The sequence below is a fragment of the Acipenser ruthenus genome, chromosome 8 (assembly GCF_902713425.1).
Source record: "Acipenser ruthenus chromosome 8, fAciRut3.2 maternal haplotype, whole genome shotgun sequence".
Taxonomy (NCBI): domain Eukaryota; kingdom Metazoa; phylum Chordata; class Actinopteri; order Acipenseriformes; family Acipenseridae; genus Acipenser; species Acipenser ruthenus.
In genome coordinates, this window is record NC_081196.1 from 14,881,301 (window position 1) to 14,906,590 (window position 25,290).

General features: G+C 39.5%; 2 protein-coding genes across 5 annotated transcripts in view; both read left to right on the forward strand.

Moving 5' to 3' along the window:
* The window catches only part of LOC117406128 (breast cancer type 2 susceptibility protein homolog), a 28,175-nt gene extending 8,751 nt beyond the window's left edge, over positions 1 to 19,424 (forward strand). For both annotated transcript variants that reach the window (XM_034009961.3, XM_059029592.1), the window contains exons 11-27: positions 4,154 to 9,058; positions 9,472 to 9,567; positions 10,046 to 10,115; positions 10,537 to 11,057; positions 11,197 to 11,387; positions 11,765 to 11,952; positions 12,243 to 12,413; positions 12,530 to 12,908; positions 13,475 to 13,630; positions 13,808 to 13,955; positions 14,255 to 14,376; positions 14,457 to 14,658; positions 14,958 to 15,124; positions 15,484 to 15,622; positions 16,607 to 16,863; positions 17,103 to 17,240; positions 18,151 to 19,424. In XM_034009961.3, coding sequence (XP_033865852.3) covers positions 4,154 to 9,058; positions 9,472 to 9,567; positions 10,046 to 10,115; positions 10,537 to 11,057; positions 11,197 to 11,387; positions 11,765 to 11,952; positions 12,243 to 12,413; positions 12,530 to 12,908; positions 13,475 to 13,630; positions 13,808 to 13,955; positions 14,255 to 14,376; positions 14,457 to 14,658; positions 14,958 to 15,124; positions 15,484 to 15,622; positions 16,607 to 16,863; positions 17,103 to 17,240; positions 18,151 to 18,804 — 8,504 coding nt within the window. In that variant the 3' untranslated portion in view covers positions 18,805 to 19,424. The remainder of the gene's footprint in view (positions 1 to 4,153; positions 9,059 to 9,471; positions 9,568 to 10,045; positions 10,116 to 10,536; positions 11,058 to 11,196; positions 11,388 to 11,764; positions 11,953 to 12,242; positions 12,414 to 12,529; positions 12,909 to 13,474; positions 13,631 to 13,807; positions 13,956 to 14,254; positions 14,377 to 14,456; positions 14,659 to 14,957; positions 15,125 to 15,483; positions 15,623 to 16,606; positions 16,864 to 17,102; positions 17,241 to 18,150) is intronic.
* Positions 19,425 to 20,107: 683 nt separating this feature from the next.
* LOC117407351 (NEDD4-binding protein 2-like 2) overlaps positions 20,108 to 25,290 on the forward strand; it is a 20,441-nt gene continuing 15,258 nt past the window's right edge. For 2 of the 3 annotated variants that reach the window (XM_034922926.2, XM_034922927.2), the window contains exons 1-4: positions 20,141 to 20,298; positions 21,612 to 22,882; positions 23,398 to 23,522; positions 23,937 to 24,025. In XM_034922926.2, the coding sequence (XP_034778817.2) occupies positions 21,612 to 22,882; positions 23,398 to 23,522; positions 23,937 to 24,025 (1,485 nt within the window). In that variant the 5' untranslated portion in view covers positions 20,141 to 20,298. Of the gene's footprint in view, positions 20,299 to 21,611; positions 22,883 to 23,397; positions 23,523 to 23,936; positions 24,026 to 25,290 lie in introns of all 3 variants that reach the window. The other variant, XM_059029594.1, reaches the window with a different exon arrangement.

The window sequence follows — 25,290 nt, forward strand, 5'->3', positions numbered from 1 at the left end:
GAATGTGTTTACTTTGCAAGAGCAGGGTGATATATTATCGTTTTAATGTTCATACTGCTTCCAAAAAGCATTGCAATGCTTTAAGGTAAGGGTAAACTATTAGTCCTATAAATATTCCATTTAATTCTGGATTTTTCAACTGTAAATGTAACAAAATTATGATAACGGAAATGGTAGTTTACACATAAAATAGGCTGGGGAAATTCGTTTTAGGGCCATAATTATAAATGTTAATGTGTTTTAACATTTATTTTGTAACTGAGAATGTCTAACAAAGATCTGCTATATTTTAATAGTAAATAAAATAGATATGATTTTCATATATAATATTGTGGCAAAGCGCCCCGCCCCTGTGTGCATTTGTGTTATGTGTTGTATGTTGCGTGTGTAAATGTTGGTGTATAGTCATTGGTACACGGGATATAAACGGGTCTGTGTTTCACGTGTATTTAAAGTGTAGATTTGTATTTAGGCACGAGGAGAGCACAAATCACTTCACGTGCTGGTTAAATGTATTATGTGAGCACGGGGTTGCACAGAATTAAATCACGTGCTGGGATTCAAGTGAATAATTAATTAGTAATTGAATCCCAGCACAATAGTATATATAGACGCACATTTCTTGCACTCAGGGTTAGGTGTTCAGAGAGTGGAGAACGGGTGAGAGAGAAGGAGTAAAATCGTCAGCGTAATTATAAATATAATAAGTGTATTCTCACCGTGTTTGTTCGTCTCCGTTTCACCTGTGTGTTAGTGTCTAGTACGTTTTGTCTGTCTGTTTATTTTGGCGTCAAGTGCCGTGTCCTGTTTTGTATTCCATTGTTCAAACCTTTTATTTGTTATTAAACGCTGAGTGCAGCCATTGCACTCGGCTCATCATCACAACCACCGTCTCTGTGTATTCCTTTTCTGGTCTGACGCCACCCACTCTGGCCGTCTTTGTGACACGTGGTGTCATCGTGGGATAATAGCGCCTCCAAGCGTCAGACCAGGAGAGGGGGTTTTGTGAAAAAAAAAAAAAAAAATAGTAAAGCGAGGATGGGAAGAAAGAGCTGCAGGAAGCAGCAGAAGCAGCAGCAGCAACAACAACAGCTGCAGCCCTCATCCTGCATGCCGGGCTGGGAGGAGGACAGCCACAACGGGGCAGTAGCCACCCCTCTACCCCCACTGCCACCGGGTTCCCCACCGTCCCGGGAAATATGGGACTGGCTGGTGCACCCCGAGGGGAACTTCGCCAGTGACCTCCCCATGGTTATTCACGCACTGCAGATGCGAGATGGGAAACTATGGGAGGACTGGGAGCAACAGCACAACCCGGCATCCGTTCGTGACCTCACCATTGTGGTGCTGGGTTACCTAGCTGCAGACATGGGAGGGATGCCTTCCAGTGAGCAAGAGGGAGAGGAGCAGTCGCTGCCCTCTCCAGTACCTGAGCGGGAGGAGCCTGAGCGTCCACAGCCCGAGTGGGAGGAGCCTGAGCGTCCACAGCCCGAGTGGGAGGAGCCTGAGTGTCCACAGCCCGAGTGGGAGGAGCCTGAGCGTCCACAGCCTGAGTGGGAGGAGCCTGAGTGGGAGGAGCCTGAGCGTCCACAGCCTGAGTGGGAGGAGCCTGAGCGTCCACAGCCCGAGTGGGAGGAGCCTGAGCGTCCACAGCCCGAGTGGGAGGAGCCTGAGCGTCCACAGCCCGAGTGGGAGGAGCCTGAGCGTCCACAGCCCGAGTGGGAGGAGCCTGAGCGTCCACAGCCCGAGTGGGAGGAGCCTGAGCGTCCTACGCCTGAGTGGGAGGAACCCGAACGTCCTACGCCTGAGTGGGAGGAACCCGAACGTCCTACGCCTGAGTGGGGGGAACCCGAGTGTCCACAGCCCAAAAGGGAGGAGTCGGGGCGTCCACAGCCCAAAAGGGAGGAGGTCGAGGATGATGGCTGGGAGGTTTTTTTAAAGAACCTCGCAGCAGAGTTATGCCCTGGCTGTGGGGCTTATGGGCACACGTTAGCCATATGCCCCACCCAGTATGAAGAGGAGGAACCAGCGCCCAGACGGGGGGACCGCGAGCGTCCAGCGCCCAGACGGGGGGACCGCGAGCGTCCAGCGCCCAGACGGGGGGACCGCGAGCGTCCAGCGCCCAGACGGGGGGACCGCGGGAATCCGAAGCCTGAGAGGCAGCTGTTCCCACCTTCACCAGCAGAGCAAGAATGCCTGCTGGTTTCCCCATCACAACCAGCAGAGGTAGAATGCCTGCTGGTTTCCCCAGCCCAACCAGCAGAGGAAGAATGCCTGTTGGTTTCCCCAGCACAACCAGCAGAGGAAGAATGCCTGCTGGTTTCCCCAGCACAACCAGCAGAGGAAGAATGCCTGCTGGTTTCCCCAGCACAACCAGCAGAGGAAGAATGCCTGCTGGTTTCCCCTTCAGAAGCAGAGCCGCACCAGTCCGCTGCAAGAGAGGCAGAGCAGCACCAGTCCCCTGAAAAAGGGGGAGACTACACGCTGCTCCCACCTCCATCGGCAGGAGACTACACGCTGCTCCCACCTTCACCGGCAGGAGCAGAGCAGCCGGAGCTGCCTCTGCCACTTCCAGGAGCAGAGGAGCAGGAGCTGCCTCTGCCTCCGCCACCTACATCGGCAGGAGCAGAGCAGCCGGAGCTGCCTCTGCCTCCGCCACCTACACCGGCAGGAGCAAAGGAGCAGGAGCTGCCTCTGCCACTTCCAGGAGCAGAGGAGCAGGAGCTGCCTCTGCCACTTCCAGGAGCAGAGGAGCTGCCTCTGCCTCTGCCATTGCCAGACGCAGAACAGCAGGAGCTGTCTCTGCTTCCCATACCTCCACCACGGGGAGTACGGTGGCCGGAGCCCCAGAAAGGGGAGCTGTCGGCCACGAAGAAGGGGGAGGAGGTCTGGAGACCACCAACCCCAGCAGCAGTTTCGCTGCCGGAGATCGTGGGGGAGGTCAGGAGACCTGCTCCCACTGCAGCAGTTTCGCTGCCGGAGATCGTGGGGGAGGTCCGGAGACCTGCTCCCACTGCAGCAGTTTCGCTGCCGGAGATCGTGGGGGAGGTCCGGAGACCTGCTCCCACTGCAGCTTCTTCGCTGCCGGCAGTACTGTGGTCGGAGCCCCACCAAAGGGAGCTACCGGCTACAAAGAAGGGGGACGAGGTCTGGAGACCACTTTCCCCAGCAGCAGTTTCGCTGCAGGAGTTCTTGTGGCCGGAGCCCCACAGGAGGGAGCTGCCGGCTACGAAGAAGAGGGAGGTCGGGGGACCACCTGCCCCCGCAGCTTTTTCGCTGCAGGACGGGACCAACAGGCTGTCAGCCGTGCCACTACCGGCAGGGGTGCTGACAGCATGGCCAGCCATGGGCCCACTGAAGCCTCCCTTCCCAGCCCGAGACTTTGTCCTGGACTGCTGGATTTTTAAGGGGGGAGGTGGCCGTTGAGGCCATGTGTGCTGCGCACAAGGGGGGGTATATGTGGCAAAGCGCCCCGCCCCTGTGTGCATTTGTGTTATGTGTTGTATGTTGCGTGTGTAAATGTTGGTGTATAGTCATTGGTACACGGGATATAAACGGGTCTGTGTTTCACGTGTATTTAAAGTGTAGATTTGTATTTAGGCACGAGGAGAGCACAAATCACTTCACGTGCTGGTTAAATGTAATATGTGAGCACGGGGTTGCACAGAATTAATTCACGTGCTGGGATTCAAGTGAATAATTAATTAGTAATTGAATCCCAGCACAATAGTATATATAGACGCACATTTCTTGCACTCAGGGTTAGGTGTTCAGAGAGTGGAGAACGGGTGAGAGAGAAGGAGTAAAATCGTCAGCGTAATTATAAATATAATAAGTGTATTCTCACCGTGTTTGTTCGTCTCCGTTTCACCTGTGTGTTAGTGTCTAGTACGTTTTGTCTGTCTGTTTATTTTGGCGTCAAGTGCCGTGTCCTGTTTTGTATTCCATTGTTCAAACCTTTTATTTGTTATTAAACGCTGAGTGCAGCCATTGCACTCGGCTCATCATCACAACCACCGTCTCTGTGTATTCCTTTTCTGGTCTGACGCCACCCACTCTGGCCGTCTTTGTGACAAATATATATATATATTGTACCTGTCTTTAATTAATGCTTTGTAACTACACACATTTCTTAACTCTTTTTTTTCTCCAGATTCTTCCTCTAAAGAAACACCTGCAGTTATTGTACCCATTTCGGCTGAAACCAAAAGCAAAGCCAAAATCAATGGGTGTCTTAATAACCAAGCAAACCCAGAAGTTTCCGCTGATGAAGTTACTGCAATAGTTCCGCTAACAGCTAAATACTGTGAGGTTTCTCACCCTTCAGTTAATGTACAACGTAAAGTGTCAGCGACTGCATGCAGTTCAGCAGCTGAATGTTTAAGGAATAAATCTGTGACCAATCAGTTGCAGGGTTCAAAATCTGATCAAGAAAGTGGAATGATAAAAACTAATTTTAAACATGATCATCCTGTGGTGCTGCCATCTGATATTTCTGGGAATTACCTCATTGATGATATCCATAACAGTGTGAAAGGCTCTCAATCAGCTGAACTGAACCAGTGTGGGACTAAATCTAATACAGTGAAAAGGACAGCAAGAGAAAAGCAGGAAGGAACTACATTTGCTAACTTATCAGCTAGTGTTCAGAGTTGTGAGTTATCAAACGTCACACATAGTTCCAGTAAAAAAGATGAGAGTTTTGTACACATGGGTTTTAATACCGCTAGCAATAAAATAATGGTGGTGTCTAACAGAGCAATTGAAAATGTTAAACTGGATGAGTTTTCTGCAGATACTGTAATGGATATGTCCAAACCTAAAGAATCAACATCTTTCAAAACACAACACCAAGCTCCATGTAAGGACTCTTTCAGTGAATGCATTGATTTGTCAGGAAATGACATTGTGAGAAACACAAGGACAGATCCTTTGTCAGTGTCTTTGGATAGATCCAGTGATCTTTCTTCTCTAAGCCATGGCTCTTCCAGTTTCTCGGGTTTTAAAACAGCCTCCAACAGCACTATACACGTGTCTTCAACAAACCTTGAGAAAGTCAAGTTATTGTTTAAGGAAATTGATGATATATGCCTTACAGATGATTTTCCAGATAATAGGAGTTTCAAGAAGAAAGAAGTGAAATACCTTTGCAGTAAAGCTGAAGTAACAATAACATCAGAATTCCCAATGCAAACTGATCAGATCAGAAGCCCTTGTGAGCAACTTGCAAATAAACAAAAAATACCTGAAGCAAGTGCTAATTTAACAGCTAGTCAAAAAGCAGAAGTTGTGGAACTATGCCGTTTTTTGGAAGAAGCCGATAGCCAGATTGAGTTTACACAGTTTAGGAAAGCAAAAAAGGCTGCACATGATACTGGTGAAGACCTGTCCTGCAGTACCAGAGACCCAGAGCTTGCTTGTTCTCACGCAGATATTTCTGATATATTAAAAGGTGTTGATTTTGATGATAGTTTTAACACAGACTATGAAGAACATTTTATTCTAAATCCAGTGTTGGACAAAAAGACCACCAACAATTATTTCCCTGAGGAAGTCTCTGTTTCAACCTTTTCCTCAGACGGACATTTTGACTTGCCACATTTTGAAGGATTTTCCACAGCTAATGGAATGAAGATAAATACCTCAAAGGAGTTTCTTAAAAGAGGAGAAAGTTTATTTGATGATATTGATGTTGGCTCTGTGCCGTTGAAGAACCCTGCACTTGATTCTGATACGAAAGTTACAGACCTTTCAGGTGGTTTACCTGTCAATAAGATGGTGGATGCTGATAGTACTTCCAAAGTAATACAGCAGACTGTTTCAAAATATCACCATAGTGAACAATTGGAAGTTGAGACTATAAATAAAGAAGGTCTGTTAGAAGGTTTTCACACTGCTAGTGGTAGGAAGTTCAGCCTTTCAAAAAAAGCTATGGATAAAGCAAATGCTTATTTTGAAGAATGTTTTACTGAAAATGGAAATAAATATGGTCCCGAAATGCTAGAAAAGAAACATACCAAAGAATATTATGGTACAGGAGTTGCCACAGGATCAAACCAAACTACCCAGGGAGTATCACCTGATTCTCCTCATAATAATGTCATTTTAAGAGATGATTTGCAGAACGTGAAAGGCAAAATACACATTACTTGTACCAGTGAACAAAGTTTAGCTTTTGTAAATCAGGACTTGATAGGGGCACAAATGAGTGATGGTGGAATTGATGGCTTTACAACTCTTAGTGGCAAGAGAGTTCTAGTCCAACAAGATTCTGAGGCCAAAGCTGTAGCTTTGTTTTCTGATGAATACCTACTTATCAAGCCTGATCATGGAAACTGTTTCAATAACCCTCAAGGATCTATAACTGAGGATGCTATGATCACTCCCAAGAGCACTAGATCAATGATTGCCAGTACTGGTAAAAGACCAGGCTGTCACACTGTCAAAGACAAAAGAGATGGTGTCACATATTCTGAGGCAAAGAAAACTGATCAGGGAAGTGAATTGGTTTCAAAAGTGAATACAGTCACTTCAAGCTATATGCATTCATGTGGATTTCAAACTGCTGGAGGAAAATTTGTCTCGGTTACTACAGAAGCAACAAGAGCTAAAGATATGTTTAAAGATAATGACCTGGACAGTAAACTAACCAAAAACATTGCAGAATCAGCAGCAATTTCAGATGTTCTTAATGGGTCTGAATTTAAAACACTGCAATTGTATAGGCCAGATTCTAAATTGCAAGATGATCTCAATTCTAAAATTGATTTTTCAAGAAAGGTGAAGCCTATGTTGTCTGAACAAAACAGAACTATGCATATAGAAGAAAGAAACAGTCCAGGCTATAACTCCCCTCCTAATCAGCCTACACATTCTTCTGACAACTCGCTGGTCTCTTCCATCAATATAAGACCTTCAAATACAGACCAACAAAAACATTGCCTGTTTAACACAAGTATGGCTTTAAGCAGTTGTCAAGATGCCTCCTTTGAAAACACTACTGGCCATAAAGATTCAACTTTGGAAGCAGGGGCAATTAAACGCTCACACAGAGATCTTGATGCTGGTGGCATTTTAACAAGTCAACCCTGTGGATTTTCAACTGCCAGTGGAAAAGTTGCAGTTAGTTTGCAGGCTCTAAACAATGGAAGAGAAAATGTGTCTGACTTAGAGTTGGGGAGTGAAGAATTAATGGCACTTGTGGACATAGGAGATGTGAATTCATGCAATGAACAGAAATGTTTACTTGAACTGAAGCAACCAAATTATAAGCTTCCCACACTACCTACTGCAACTTTTAAAACTGCACGGGGGCATGCTCTAAATATTTCAGAAGAGTCATTAAATAAAGCAAGGGGTATGTTTTCTAAATTAGAAGAGGATTATGGAAGTGAAATTGGGAAAGTTCAGAGGAGCAGCATATGTAGAAAACATAATGATGCTTTGCTGACTGGGGACAAAACCAGTGAAACCCAAAAGTTTACAAAAAGTTCAGAAACTCTGCAAACAACCAATATTTCTGTTCAAAATCAAACCAAAAAAAATTGTGCTGAGTTCAGTACCGCTAGTGGGAAGAAGGTGTCTGTTTCTGAAAAGGCACTTCAGGATGCCAAAACAGTGCTAAAAGACTGTGATGAAACTGCAACGAGTAATCTCAGTACCAACTTAAAGGAAGAAACTCCAAAAGCAACAAGTTCTGGTCAAAACACAAAAATCTGTTCTAGGTTTAGTATAGCTAGTGGAAAGGGGGTTTCTCTTTCCGAAAAAGCATTTAGGGACGCTACACCCATGTTAGGAGAATTTGATGAATCTTTTACCAATAATCTCGGTACCAACTTCCTAGAAGAAACTGCAAAAGCAACAAGTTCTGGAAAAAACACAAAAGGCTGTTCTGTGTTCAGTACTGCTAGTGGGAAGAGGGTGTCCGTCTCTGAAAAGGCACTTCAGGATGCCAAAACAGTGCTAAAAGACTGTGATGGAACTGCAACGAGTAATCTCAGTACCAACTTAAAGGAAGAAACTCCAAAAGCAACAAGTTCTGGACAAAACACAAAAGGCTGTTCTGGGTTCAGTACAGCAAGAGGGAAGAAGGTGTTTGTTTCTGAAAAGGCACTTTGGGAAGCTAAAACAATGCTAAAAGACTGTGATGAAACTGTAACTAATGATCTCAGTATCAACTTCACAGAACAAACTGTAAAAGCAACAAGATCTGGACAAAACTCAAAAGACTGTTATGGGTTTAGTACAGCTGGTGGAAAGAGTGTGTCTGTTTCTATAAAAGCATTTCAGGAAGCTAAAGCCATGCTAGAAGAATTTGATGGAAATGTTACCAGTGATTCAAGTACCAGCTTCAAAGAAGAAATTGCGCAAGCAACCAGCCATTCTTCTGGGTTCAGTACAGCTAGCGGAAAGAGGGTGTCTGTTTCTGAAAAAGCATTTCAAGAAGCCAAAACTGTGTTAAAAGAATTTGAAGAAAGTAGTAGTGACTCTAAATCACATGGTTCAGAACAGCTTATCAGTAATATAAGTAAGACACCGGGGGAACTAGATGCTGAAAGCAAGCACCTGAACACTAAGTATAAGGAACTTCAAAACAGCCAACAAACACCAAAAGGATTTGGCTATTTAAGGTCATCAAAACAAGCAAATAAAACATTATCTGATGCTAAGGTTCTGTCATCAGTACTGCAATTGAACAAAGAAAAAAAAAATAATATGGTGACAACAGCAACGGGTGTTAAAAGTAAGAGTATGGAAGCTGCTGTTTCAGACCATCAATCCAGCCTCACCAAAGATGGGTCATCATCACTGCTTAATTTACACACTGATTGTCTTAATGAATGTACTGAAACCCAGCAGAGATACTTAGAGCAGGAAGCCATGGAGTGCACCAAGGCTTTGATGGATGATGTGGACCTAACTGATGAAAAACTTCTTCGCAGCCAAAGGAATCAAACTGACAGAACCGCTGGTGTCAATAATACAAGCTGCCTGTCATCTTTGGTGAAAAGTTTTAGAAATGGAAAGAGAATCAGATCTGTAGGACAAGATTTAAAAGGTTAGTCCTATGTTAAAGTATATCTCTCCATTCCATTGGTCTCTAAACATAATTCCTGTAAAGTGACAGTGAATTGAGAGAAATATTGTTGTTGAGAAGGTGTAATCTGAAGAATGTTTGTTTCTTAGGTTATGGAATAGGTTATGGTTAGTAATTAATACTTCTAGAACATCATGATCATAATCTTTGTCATTACAGTGTGTGTATATATATATATATATATATATATATATATATATATATATATATATATATATATATAATTACCATGTCATGTAGTTTATTATATAAATGACGATTTACACAGAGAACCTTAGTATTGTTTATAACAAAGACAGACAAAGAACACTTTCACATCATTTCTGTGAACAATTTTAATGTTATTTTGGGTTTTTATATTTGTCTTACTCCAGAAGAACCACCACTTAAAAGACAACTGTTGGCAGAATTTAATAGTAGCATTGAACAAGGAAAACATTCTATGAAAAAAGCATTTGTAAGCAGTCCAGGTAAGAAAGACCCTATAAAAGAAAAGTGATGATTTGGAACCCCTTTAAAAACACAATTTAAAATATAAAATAAATCCAGGATTATAAAGACTTTATGTCCTTTGGTAATGGTTTATGTGCCCAATTCTATACATTATCCATTATCACCACCATTAATTTGACTGAAATCAAACAAACTATATTTCTATTCAAAATCAAAACAAAAAAGACCATCCTGGGTTCAGTACTGCTAGTGGGAAGAGGGTGTCTTTTCCTGGAAAGACACTTCAGGATGTCAAAACAATGCTAAAAGACGAAGCTGTTATCAACGATCTGGTTATTAACTTCAAAATGACCATTTGTTGATTTGTTTAAACTTCCCAAATGAAGTCTGCTTTGAAACAAATACATTTACTAATATCAGTACAAAGTTGATGAATATTGCATGGAAAGCATAGCATAGTTACTATTTTTCAGCTCTTCACACAATTTTTTTTAGGTGCACTAAATGACCGAAGAACATTCACATATAATGTCCCTCTCAAGCCAATAGTCACCCATCCCTTCAGGTAAGTTTTATATTTTATTATTGTATAATTTATGTTTTTGGCTTTAAATGACAGGACGTTTCTAACATTTTTACACGTTGGCTTAGTATATGCTGAGCTAGAGGACATCCATCTCTAGCATTATTGAACATATGGAAAATAAACTGCCTTAAATATAGTTTATCATTAGGATAATCTGAAATTGTCAGCAGATCCTATTCCTAAACCAAAAACCTATATCTTGTTGTCCTTGTCAAAAGTGTCAATGGGTTGTAATTAAATTATCATTGTACTGCCATAACCTTTAATATCATCGCCCCTGTTTTTTCATGTATCTTGATTAGAATTTGTTACTGAGAAAAAAATCTAATATTAATTCACTTTGCAAAGCTTACAAGGCATTGTGTTAAAGAGCATGTTTATACATTTATTTTTACCGTAGTTATGGAGAAAGCACTGGACAGAATGGACAGAAGTCAAAGAGGTTTGAACCACAGAGTGTTGTTCCTGATAAGCCATTCCACGAAGCAAAAACTGTCAGAACTGCTGTGTTTGTACCTCCATTTCGCACACATTCAAATTCCGAAATTCCCAGGAGCAGCACTTCACAGGAAGCCAATGGAGCGACAAGCACTTTTGTCCCTCCCTTTAAAACAAAACAAGCTTCACAGGTGTTGAAACAGAGTTCTCTGCACATTAACCAAGCCAATGATAATGAGCACAGAAACACTACCTTCCAGGAAGCTGATGAAGTGCCCAGGACATTTGTCCCCCCCTTTAAAACAAGACAAGGCTCTTTAAAAGATTGTGAACATACTGCAAATACATTTCTTGACATACCTCAGACAACTAATGAGCAGGAGACTGTCACGGACAAGACAAATGCACTTGATAAAACGGAAAATGGTATGCCTGTGAGCATCCACTCTAAACAACTGTCAACCTCAGAAGAACCTGAAACAGGTAATATCAGGTTTAATTTGTTTCTCTAAACTTTTTGTCTGTCAAGTTTTCTGTAACCAAAATGTATACAGTACAGAACACGACAATACACAATTTTTTTATATCGCTCTCGATTCTAATGTTGATGTTTTGTTGACAGATGACGAACAAATGGTTCAGAATCTTCACTGTGCAAGGGATATGCAAGAAATGAGGTTGAGGAAGAAAAAGCGGCAAAACATTAGGCCGTGGCCAGGAAGCCTTTTCATGGCAAAAACTTCTGGAGTTGCAAGGATATCCCTGCATACAGCTGTAGATGCCAAACCCCCTGCTTCTTATTCAGCTGAACAGGTATAGGATGCACCATCACTGCAGTACACTTTCATCTAACATTAGCAGTTGGTAAGCTAAAAACTGCACAACTAATCTTTGTTTTTCTTTTTAGAAAGGAATTGTTACCTTTTTTCATTTTTAGTATGTTTACCAACAGGCTGTCTTTTTAACCAATCAGTTGCTAAGATGTCTATCCAGTTTGGAAGGATGCTTCTAGCTTTTACTATACAAAGATTTCCTGGGTGGTGAATGATTTTTCAACAGTTGATTAGTAAAGAGGCTTTGTAATCACTCTGTTGGGTTGGTGTGGCAACATTTAATTTTCATAGCCCCATTACAGAAATGCACATTGTCAGAATTATTATTTTTTTTTGTTTTTGTTTTTATATATACAGTTGTACAGATTTGGAGTTAGTCGACATATGTTACAAATATGTAGTGAGAATGCAGAATCCTTCAGATTTGACTTGAGAGATTACTTTAGCAGAGATCTCATTAAAGCTGGTAATGGAGTGCAACTTGCCGATGGAGGACGGCTAATACCCGATGACAAAGGAACAGCAGGCAAAGAAGAATTCTACAGGTATTACTACATAACTATACATTGTGTTTAATAGGGCAGATAAGCAATGTTTAATTTATACTCCTGTAGTGTATATTCATAGTTATATATCACCTGGTAAAGGCATGACAGGGCATTGCACAGAGCGAGTCCTACAGCCAGGGGAGAACTGGCTGTGCGGTTGGCAGTAATTACCTGGAATTCCATGGGGAGCAATGCATTGGCCTCAATTTGATAACATTTGATAATGATAGAAAGTTTAATCAAACTCAAGCCCTATACATTTCTAACACAATTAGCTTTTTTTTCAGGGCCTTGTGTGATACTCCTACAGTTGATTCAAAGCTTATTAGTGAAAGTTGGGGCTATAACCACTTCAGATGGATTGTGTGGAAACTGGCAGCCATGGAAAAAGCCTTCCCCAAGGTGTTTGGAAGCAAGTGCCTGACACCTGAACGACTACTTCTTCAGCTTAAGTACAGGTATGTTACAAGTTTCAGATTGAATTCTATGTTTAAATTCAGTCAATGTATTATAAGTTCAGTAATCAAATGAGTATTTATTTTATTAATTTTATTTTATTTTCCTGAGCTTGCAGGTATGATGTGGAAATTGATAAGAGCCAGAGATCTGCAATAAAAAAGATAACTGAAAGGGATGATACAGCTGCAAAGACACTGGTGCTCTGTGTTAGTAAAATACTATCAACAGGCTCAAAACCCATTCCACATACAAACAGAAAGTCTGATAACGGTGCCACCCCGAACAAAGACCTCAAGAAGGAAGTGCCGGTTGGTATAATAGAAGTGACAGATGGATGGTATGGCATTAATGTTCTGTTAGATCCTCCACTCGTAGCGCTGTTGCAGAAAGGAAAGCTGGCTGTTGGTAATAAGATTGTGACACATGGAGCCGAGTTGGTTGGTTCTCAGGATGCCTGCACACCCCTAGAAGCTCCTGAATCTCTTATGCTTAAGGTGAGCATTAAAGTAATAATAACCCGACCTATAGATTTTGTAATATTGTTACATTTATATTTTATTACTAATAGTAGTACCTTTCTTGTATTTCTTGTGTTTAGTGTGGTCTTGAATGGAAAGTACAATATTATATTGGAAAACTGGAAAAGCACTCAGGGTACAAAGGATATTGGACCTTTTAAGTACTTCTATATATTCAAGCATAGCAATATATCATTTTTTTAACTTGAAAAATAAGTAGAGTATGTTTGCAATTGTTGCTGTTGTTTTTTTGTTTTTTCTTCTATTTATTTAAGTTTGCTTGGCCTTTGTTCAGAAGCTGTTCTTCATTTCTAGCTGCCAGCCATAGGTATTCGTTCTTATTGAAATTATTAAAATACTGAGTTTTAAGGGCTTAATAGTGAGTTAAGATGCTGTAAAATATCTTCAGGTTAGTAAACGCCAACACCATCTAATAAATAGTGTATCAAGTTTCTTTTTGTATTGCTGGCTTAAAGACATTATTGCAAACAGTATTAAATGGCAAAAATAAAATATGACTTGACTCTACTTTCTGACTTCAGATTTCAACAAACAGTACTCGGCCTGCTCGCTGGTATGCCAAGCTTGGGTTTCACCTTGACCCTCGGCCTTTCCGGCTACCATTATCATCGCTTTACAGTGATGGTGGGACGGTTGGATGTGTTGATCTAATCATCCTTAGAAGTTATCCTATACAGGTACATTGTTTCAAATGATCACAATGCATGGTATGTGCCTCTACTCCTATTAAAATCTTGTAGAGCAGTAGTTTGGATTGGGAACCACTGTAGATTCTAATATCAGCACTGTATTTATGTAGTGCACCTTCCCAAGGTTGAAGCATTTATTCCGTAATACCTATTTTGTGTTTACAGTGGATGGAAAAGAAGCCGAATGGAGTATATTTGTTCCGCAATGACCGAGCAGAAGAAAGAGAGGCACAACGACAAGCTGAAAGTCAACAGAACAAAATGGAAGCCCTTTTTACAAAACTACAAGCTGAATTTGAAAATGAACATGAAGGTATATAAAAAATGTTGAGTGTGTAGGTTTAAAGTGTTTACTTTGACAGACTCATAGTTTTAATGTGACAGCTAATTAATGTTGACTTCTGAATTTCTGAGTCATAACCCGTGTAACAAATGTACTATTTTCATTGAACAGCCCTATAGCTTCTCTGATCAGATGTTCCTGTTAATTTTATCTAGCTAGATTCTTTTTTTTTATTTAAAGGTCTAAGAATATTGTTTTAAACCTTGAAAAGAATGCCTACATATTTAGACTAGATTATGCATTTTTTTTCTTTTTTTTTCTTAAAACAGCAAAATGCAAAAGCAAAGACAAGAAAAGGCAGAGGTTTAGCAGGCAGCAAATCCAGTCTTTACAAGATGGTGCAGAACTGTATGAGGCAATCGAGAGCTCAAGCGATCCTGGCTACCTTGAGGTAAAGAATAAGGCAGTAAAAATGACATCTTGTAAACAGCTTTGCAACAACCCCTTCCAATTGTGTATGTTTTTTTTAAGGCCTGCTTAACTGACCAGCAGCTCAAAGCTTTGAGCAATCATAGACAAGTAATAAATGAACAAAAACAAGCCAAACTTCAGGAAGAGTTCAGGAAAGCTTTAGAATCTGCAAAGGAGGATGAAAACGGTTGCTCCAAAAGAGATGTTACTCCTGTTTGGAAATTACAGGTTGTGGATTGCAGAGATCATCAAAGTGACACAGGTAACCACCTGGATTTATACTAGTTACTGGTGTTAAAATGATCCCTTTTATTTCTAGCTGGACTGGAATGAGTTACCAATGCTTCAGACTTAAACCCCTGATTGTCATACATTGGCGTTTGGTAGTTTGTTTGGTAACCTTCCTTACAGAGTCAACTCAGTTAGGCCCTGTAATCAGAGTTTTATTGCTGTGATTTGATACTGTAATTCTTTAGTGCAATGTATGTCCCAATTGATGTATTGTTGTATACTGAGTTTTTATATAATTTTGATCAAATTCTGTGTAACCTTCCTCTGCAGCCTACATGTTAAATATCTGGCGCCCAATGCTGGAGCTACGTTCTTTAATAAAAGAAGGCTGTAGATATAGAATTTACCAGCTTTCAACATCACAGTCCAAGGGACTATCTGGCAGCGGTGTTGTACAGTTAACAGCCACCAAGAAAACACAGTTTCAGCAGCTGCAGGTAAAATTCTTATTTATTAGATTACTTCTATTGAAATGCATAGTGATATCCTGTCCCCATTTTTAGTGGAGAGGGGTTTGTAAGATTGGATCCTGAGCAATAAAATGTTACTATGCATTTTGGTAGGGAATTGGACATAGCATGGGATGTTTAATGGCCACCTAATAGATCACACAACAGGGCATTGGCTTAGTTCAGGTTGAGCAGCCTCTTTCCTTCAATCTCCCAATGTCTGCCTTCATCTACTGATGTAGCTCTACTTTACTTTTAACATTTTAATAAGATTTGATTCCAATGTACAATGGATGGGTATGATTTCCCCTATTAAATTGTAATACGTGTTTTGATTGTTTCCTTAGGCATCACCAGAAAGCCTGTCCCGGCTCTACCATCATAGGCAGGCTGTGAACTTCAGGTTGCTTTCAGACCCGTTGTTCCAACCACCCTGTGCAGAGGTGGACTTGGTGGGTTATGTGATCTCTATTGAAGAAAAACAAGGTATGTGGATTAGTTACCAGAACATGCAGTTATCCAATGGGCAACAAGCATTTAGCTAAGCATACCTGAAAATCTTTATCACACATTTTTACCTTTATCTTTTTTTTTTTTATAATGTATCTTTAGCATAAGTTATCAGGGTATCTAGGGTGTATTGAGTTTTTTACACTACCAACACCTGGTTAACTGGCTGTATGAAAGGCTATATCTATGAACTAACTGACACTTTCCATGTATATTGGAAACGTTGTATTACTATGAATGTAGTTTATCGTGATGATGATTTGGGTTGCAGTGACACCCGATTGGTAGGCTATATCTTAGAAAAAGCTTCTCAGAATTTTAAATAAGACATTTTAAAATAGTTTTGAAAAATATCTTCACATCTTTATATTGTTTTGTACTGCTGTCCTAACTACATAATAACCAACATGTGACTTTTCATCTAAGCTTGTGTATTTCACTGAAGGTTAGATTGCTAGTTGACTACATTAGGCACTGCAAGTTTGCTAGTGGTCTTAAAAGCCAAGTTGACTCTACGAGGTCACACAGTGAAATGTACTCTGTTGTGACACAAATTTCTACTACATTTTTAAAAATAGATCCAACATCTTTGCATAACTTGATATTTAATTACCAGGAATACCAACTAAATCTCTTTTTGAACCACCTGCATTTTTTAAGGTGGTGTGAAAAATGACTAGGTAAGCAGAAGGTTGTGTAGCTATATTTTCTGCCCTCACTGAAACTGTGATTTTGTATAATAGGGATTTTCCATTTACTAACAAGAGGGCAGAATCACCTTTATGGTTATTTCTAAAATAACCTCATTTTAGTTTTGTGATTAAAAGGAGAGTAGCCAGTAAAACTGAAAAATAATGATCACAGCAGAAAAGGATAGAGAACACACATTATATTAACCAGGTAGAAAAGAAAAACATATATACATTTAAACATCCGTTGAACTAGTTTCATTCTATGCAGGTGGTGCCCCAGTGATATATCTAGCTGATGAAAATCAGAATCTTGTGGCACTGAAGACATGGACAAGTCTTAAGCAACTAGCAGCTGAGGATATTGTGAAGCCATTGACCTTACTGGCGGCAAGCAATCTACAGTGGAGACACAGTAGAGCAGCCGATATTCCGACAGTATATGCCGGAGATCTTTCTGTTTTTTCTGCAAGTCCTAAAGAAGTTCATCTACAAGATGCTTGCTTACGACTGAAGAACACTGTGCAGGTAAACTATATCAAGGCATTGTTTACTGACACCCATTCTGTGTTTTGAAGATTTTTTACAGCTCCCTTTGGATTTATCAAAGCTGCAAAATGACACGTTATTGCATTTGTTAATCTACTGTATGTGTTCAAGTCGGGTATTTTCTTGGCCGATCACTTTCAACTGCTCAACACTTTTGTCCGCCACAGCTGTGCTGGGGAGATATGTATGTGTAATACAATAACTACTGCTTTTTTCAGGATATTCAGCATTTCTGTAAAGAATGTGAGGAGGAACTCAAAAGCATAAAAACAGATGGTGCAAGTTCATTGCATTCCCCAGGGGAATTTTGCACCAATCCAAAAAGGCCTAATTGGAAATCAGAGAACAGAAATCTGGTAAGTGATTGCGCCGCATGATATTTAATAAAAAAATAATATTATTTATATGTATTAAAACCTCATCATATAGAACATCTATTTTAATGATCTGCGCCAGTGCTACAAAATAGCCATGCCAACATTCTGGTTGAGACATTCTGATGGTAGAGGCAATATTGAAAAATGCACTCTAATTCTGCCATGTTTCCACTACCTTTCACCAGGTGTAGCTGAGATGGATGGTCCGACTCATTAATAAGACTCCTTACAACTGTGTAAAGACCAAAATTTAAAACATCCACAAATGTTTGTTCAACTTCATCCATCTTCGCTTGTTTGCTTATATTCAATCAATCCCACGATCCAATGTAACCTTTTACTACCGCACTATGACCATTACTGTGGCACTACTACTTCCTGGGTCAGCTATACGCAGACAGCCATCTTTAACTACACCTCGCCCTAGACCGTGCATCAATACCTGGGAAAGGGCAGGGAAACGAAGCATTACATTAGTTTTTACTTTTATTACGGCATGTACCAATCTGGATTAGGCATAGCCACTGTTTGCCACCTTTGCGCACAGGCATTTGCGGGATTTTTCTTTTTATCTCTGATCTAAACAGCAGCAGAATCTTAACCCTACAAGTTTATTGTTAACAGAAATTACAAACAAACCATGGTCTTGTGGTTCGAAATATAACGTGTTAGTTTTGTTTAAGTTTAAAAAAAAAAAAAAAAAAGCCTAACACTGTGAATGTCCATATTAATGAGATGTGTTACTTTTTAAGCTTCTTAATTACCCTAAAACAAGTAACATCTTACCTTTTCAGAAAACCTACTCTCATGTTATGTACTACTGACACCATCAGTGTAGATGCTATTAGTTTTGCTGTGCATGGCATTAAACAAATATTTTTTCTAATAGGTGCCGCCTTGTTTGGACAACAAGACTCCGCAGCCGTCCATTTACGTGTTTAATTCACCAGCCTGCATGAAATCAACACAGTGTGTTGGAGTTGCTGAAAATCAGGACCCTAATAGCCTAAAGAGGAGAAGAGGATTGGACTTTCTCTCTTGCATCCCATTACCCCCTCCAGTCACCCCTGTGAGGAATTTTGTGTCTCCAGCCATTAATAAAGCTTTTCGGCCTCCAAGGAGATGTGAAACACCAGTGACTATTACAAATCCAGGAGTTACTCTTAACAACAGTGAAACTACACCTTGTAAGACACTGGCTATTCCCAACCCGTTTGCAGAGGATCAGTGGGTGGATGATGAGGAACTTGCAATGATTAATACACAGGCACTGCTGAATGGTTCAGGGGAGGACATCAAAGGGGAAAGTAATGTCAAAGCGGCTACGACTTCAAGAAGCACTTTGATACACAGTGTCTGTTCTCAGAACAACTTCTCAGTAGACAAACCAGCCCCAGAAAGAGGGCTTGAAAGTAGACAAAGTGTTGGTGCTCAAGAAAATGGTAACCAAGATGAAGCACTGCAAAACAGTGAACAAAATAAAAGTGTTGACCCTTTGCTCTGTCAGCAAAAACTCCAAACAAGAAGAAAAAGAAAGCGTTGACACTTTTTTTGTACAAATAGACAATATGCAGTTATACTTTTTGTGTCTTTTTGTATATACATTTCACTGTAAATATAGATTTTTTAAAGAAGATTCTGCATTTGTTTGTATTTAAAGTATATATGTAATTGTTGTAAATATGGTTGTTACTTAACTGTTATTTATGAACAGAAAATGTTTCATACATAGAAAATATAGTCTGGGATACAGCACTACAAGCTTGTAATGCACATCGTGAACTTTCTCCAAGATCCAGGCTTTCTATAGCCAATACTGTCCTTTTGGTCCTCTCCAGCAAGTACTGGGATACAGCATGGCTTGTATTTAAGCAGTGACAAGGTGCTGTGAGGGCTCTTGCACATATGCATTTTGTCATTTTGAAATAAGTTTTTGTTATAAAGTGCTATTTACAATTATACGTTTGTTTATGGTATTTTTTTATTGTTATTTGAGATTTAAGATTAGTAGTCGTAGTGGTATTGTTTGAAACCTTAAGCATCAGTAAACAAAGCCATTTAACTACACTGGCATATACTAAAGAGCTGCAGTAAATCCTTTTCCCCTGGTGGCTGTACTGGGGAATAATAAATATTTAAATTAAATAAATACTATACTCTTGACTTGTGTTTTTTAAGTATATTAATTTACTACTCAAATCCATATATGCATGCACAATTTCACCAAAATCCAAAAACAAATAAATGTTTTGATTATAAAAGATCAGCATGTGTTCCCAATTTGCATATAATATGATAGGTCTGTACACAATGTATATCAATTGGTTCTGTGTGTAGTACCTCAATAGAATTTTCTGCATCAGATAATTCTAACTACACAAGGTCCCTGGTTCCTTTACGATCCTATTAATATACCACAATACAATAGTAGAACACCATGCCATGACCCACTATCACGTGTAGACACCCTGACATAGGTATGGATGAACTGACATATTTCTGTACTGTTTATCCCCATAATCCGAGATTCTCATTAATTTATGGTAAAGAATGTTGAAACTAAGTTTGATTAAGGATAATAATATACATACAATTTACGATGAGGATTTTGTTACTCGTAAAACCTTTTGAAAAATGATGTTACATCCCAGTTGGATAAATAATTAACTTTTAACGTACATGTGGCAAAAAGGAATACGCTTATTTGTCATATGCTGTTTAGAATGTACGTCATTGCAATCACGTGATAAGGAAAAACACATAATTATATATCCTTCAAGTCAAATAACAATGCTGAACAAAAAAAGCACCAAAATGACAGTAAAGAAAAGTTGCTGACAATGAAACCTGCTATTGAAACGTCACCTTTAACAAAGAAAAACTACAACACCCAGACTCCCTGTAATTGCTAGGACATACACTAGGACGTTTCCGGGATGTTTTTGTTATGGAAGATGGCTGCAGAATAAACTGGGACTGAATTACAGTACTTATAAATCATGTGCAAGGCTGTCCGCCTTTCTTCGTGAAAAATAAGGTAGGTATTGAATGCTGTCGATGGCGTCATTTATGAAAATGTATCACATGCAAACAGTACATGCCGACAGAACAGCAAATAGTAAAAGCGAAAGTTAGGCCACGATTCAGTGGTAACACTGGAACGAGTACGTCGTAATGCTTTACAAACGTACTACATATGCCATATAAAATGGTTTTATTTTAACCCGCTTGTAATTTGTATTTGGGTGATGCTGTAATTTAGAAGACAAATTGTGTGTGGCCTAGTCATTTTTGTAATAATAGGTTCGTGTGAATGTCGTTATAAATACGTCACAATATTTGTGTCGGCACTTCTGAAAGCTGCCTTGACTGGTGAGCTAATCTAGAAATTGCTGGAACGCGCTGTATTGGATTGGATACTTTTGAAATGTAGAGTTATTCCGTGTGATCTTGTGATCTATCAAATCTATAAACGACATAATATTGATTATATTACTACTAGAAATAGACTACATTGTGTGGTTAATTTTACAGTAATTTGTCCTTTTTAACTGAAATTTTGAATAATAGTTTTAAAAAAAAAACCGTGTAGTTTGTAACAGCTGTGGGTGAAATGACAGAATATGTTTACTTTAATATTGTATTTTTTAATGGTCATTTAAACAAATTGTAAACAATATGCCTGTTCTACAGTGAAACTCAAAGTATGCACTGTATTGCATTAGTTGCAACAGTGATCATTACTAACATTTCTTTTCGATATACAGCCTATACACTGCTGCCAGCGTCGTAACCAGAGCTGACATTCTACCTAGGTCAAACTTAGGTTTCAAGTTTGGTGTCCTCATAGCTATAACATATATATATATATATATATATATATATATATATATATATATATATATATGTGTGTGTGTGTGTGCACATTTCAATGTTCTGTATGCTTTACTGTACTTTATATGTCGAACATTTAAATTATGTAAAAACAACTTGCATGTAAACCTTCAAATCATGCTTTTTAAATATTGTGCAGAGTGGAAATCAAAAAGACTGATAAATGTGTATAAACCCAGGATGTGACAATAACAAAAATTGAATTATCAGTGGCCAAATCCCATTGTATTCTTACCCGGACATTTAAATGTGGTGAAAATAAGCTGTGAATGACATTAAAAAAGTCATTGAGTGATACTAAAGAGCTTGACTACTTAAATTAATAAAAAAAAAAAAAAGAAAGGCCTTGAGTTGCATAATATGGTCCATCTTAGACACGGTATTGCAAGTACCAGTCTGTGGGTACTACTGTTCTGATGTTTTAACTTAAAATTTTTTTGTTTTTCTGCTAAACAGATGCCTAATTCTGACAGCAAGACAGTCCCTTCAGATGAAGATGTGAACATAATAGAACCATGCTTTAAAAAACTGAAATCCGCAGAAGAAACTGCTGGTGAACTGATCTGCAGGACTTTAGAGGGGAAAGGTGACAGCTTGCCTACTTCAGAACCCTTCAAAGAGAAATGTGATTCAGTTGACTCATCACCCATTGTAGATGAGTGTGTTGAAAAGCCAGAAGAGACCTCTAATACAAATACTGGCGATGAAATACATGAACGTGTTGAAACAGATATCAAATGTGACGCATCTGAAAAGAAACAGAACAATGGTAACTTAATTGATCCAGTATCTGAGGTTTGCGTGACACGTGAATCTACACAGACAGCAATGAGTAGCGATGAACCAGAATCTGTCAAACACGATTCTGTCAGCAGCATCTCATTGGGTGAATGGGCGATCAAAAGCACCTCCTTTATAGGACCTAGCTGCAAACCTGTCTGTGAAGGTGAAGAGAAAGAGATTGAAGACAAGTTGAGCCAGTTTTACAAAGAACTTGAACAGATTGAGCCCAGTGACACTGGAGAGTCAGGAGGGGAAAGTTCACAGACCAGGCCAACGAAGACAAATGGCCGAAATAACACACAGGGGAGGGTAGAAGGCAGGCCTAACTCTTACAGCAGAAGTACACCAAAAGCGTACTATGGTGCTGAACCGCACCAGAATAAAAGGACAAATAGATGGCATAACGGGAGACGTAGACCAAATTATAATGATCATGTAGAGTATCCAAATTGGAACAATTCCGAGCCCTTTTATGGGCATCAGTGGCAGCCACACCAATCTTTCATTGTGCCTCGGGGTCCCCCATACCCAAGATTTAACACCCCACCTTTTAATGCACCGCCACAGGATCATTTTTATCCTCAAGATGGCCAGCCGTTCTTTAACAACAACTATGATTGTAATTGGGACGGATCACAGATGTATGATAATTCTTATTACTCCCATTATGACGGTCAAGGTGCGTGTTATGGAGTCATGCAGGGTTGCAGCGATGGTGCCTATTCGCCTGATGGCTATGAAGATCACCACAACAGAAATGACAGTGACTTCTGTGACTATGGAGAAGGACCTTGGCCCCAACCCTTTGAACCCAGAGATGGTAATGGTTTCCCATATGAACAACACCAACAAAGGCTACCATATGAGGAAGAGCAGGTGAACTCCCAACCAGTTCTAATACTTCTGAGGGGAGTGCCAGGATCGGGAAAGTCCACACTAGCGAAGTGAGTAGAATACTGTTTATTGGTGTTGCTGTCAAAAGTGAAAACCGGTAGAAATATTTAGTGATTGAAGGTGGTGCTCATGAAAGGTTCTGGAATGGCTTTGAGGTGTTGTTTGTAGAAGGTAATGCATCTCTTATTGTATGAGTTGTCATCTCGTGCAGTTTGGACTGCACAATACACAAAATGTATTTACTTTACAAAAAAGTAAGATTGTACTCAGGAACTACTATTAAACATACAACAACAAAATAATAACTTTAGAATAGGTGACATCTATACACAAAACAATTTTGTCAAATTATGAACAGTGATTGGTTGATTTCTCATTTGTGATTGATAACATTTTTTCATAGAGCAGGAATTGCAAATGTTGTGAGCTACCCCCAGAGGTGGTCTTTTGTAGAGGGTTAACTGTACTAAAAATTGGCTGGTACTTTACTGTATTTGTACAGCAGACCCTCAACTAGCCAATCATTGCTTTTATATTAACAACGGTTCTTTTGTTGTATCTACAGAGAACTTCTTTCCTCTAGTCCAGATGCTGTTGTGTTAAGCACTGATGATTATTTCAGCCAAGAAGAGGGATACTCCTATGACCCTTCCCTGCTTGGAGATGCTCATGAATGGAATAAAAAGAAAGGTAAGTTAAACAAACTGCTTTGTTGATGTACTACTTCATCTGCTGAATTTAAAGGTGCAAATCATTTAAGAAGGTTGTCAACTTACAAGCAACTTAAAAATATTGACATGATAGGAGTTTCTTGTAAAATGAATACTCTTACCAAATGGGTATCTGGGTGTAGTTTTCACAAAAATATTGCTAGAGGAATTCAGGGCAGGTGTATAATATTGTGCTTTCCGCAAACTGAACTTGCTTTTGCAGTCATCTTGTATAGAATGTTTAATGGTTGGTTTTAGCAAGATTGACCAGCTACATATGAGTATTTAACTATTTTATTAAAATAAGAAAATTCATACTGTCACATTTTCAGGCATGTTTATAAAACTGGTACAAAGTTGTTGCATCATCTGGAATTTTGCTTTCTCATTGCAGCTGGAGAAGCTATGGATCAAGGCAAGTCTCCTGTAATAATTGACAACACTAACACACAGGCTTGGGAAATGAAACCATATGTGGAATTGGTGAGCTTCAACAAAAACGACCTTGGTTCACAGACAGGATGGCAATAGCCAGAACGTTTGTTTGTTTCACTTCTTTCTGACGATCAATTGAGGTTTCTGGCAATTCCAAACAGTCATTAGACATAATATAATGTAATATATATACATATATACATATACATATATATAATGTATTTAAGTGTTATTGCAGGGCTAGAAACTAACACATTTGTGGTACTAGTCCAAGTAGTACTAGTACTAGTACCTTTTGGAACTTGCTAGTCGTTATGTGGTCACGCTTTACTTTAAAGGGCCGTTTTTTTAGTTTATTAACTTTTAACAAACATTGTTAATTTTTAGCTAAATGTTAGGGTTAGGGTTAATAAAAACCTGGTTTAATTTGCTAAACATAACTACAGTAACAATTTGAACCGATTTCAAGCATATGATTGACTAGGTATTGATCATCCATAGGGCTCTGGTGTTAGTAGTTTTACCTGGCCTATTATATATTATTAATTAATAGTTAACAGAAAATAAATAATGTACATTAACATGTTTATTAGCTGTTTGTTAACAGTTAATAAACAAAAAAACGGCCCTTAAAATAAAGTGTTACCCCTTATGTAAACTTACTAGTTCTCATGTGAAGTTCCTCAGTTGGAATCAACAACAGCTGTTGGGGACCCTGAAATATTAGGCTTACATTTTATTTTCCTAAAAAAATTAACACTTATAAATTGAGATTGTTTTTTATTGTATTTCAAAAAAAAATTAAACCAACACAAACCCTTACTTTTTACATGAATAAACACAATCCATTATACACGTATTAACAAGCAGGGCATTGCCCTGCCCCACTAATTGTGTGCAGGGCTCTGTTCTACCCTGCCACAAGCGTAATCACACAGACAAAATCCTCAAAGTAATGCAAAGTTCGGCATGACAAGGCGAGATGAAGGGAGGTTTCAGTTTTAACTAACTGTTTTGTAAGCATTGCTACACCCCGTTAGAAAATTGACTTTTCCTGCATTTTTAAAACGCAAGCCTGTGAACGTGACTGTATATCTATACAGTGGTCAGTGTTTTAAATTGAAATTATTAGTGTTAGTGTATATTTTGCATGTTTCAAACATATTCTACCATAGCACTTCTCTTACACTGTCTTGTACACTAGGTATTCAGTACATATTTTACTGAAGCACTACGACCGCTATAGGTACCCCCTCAGTGCTTTGGATACTATACTCTGCTCCATACACGGCAGCGGCGCCATATAGAGTTGC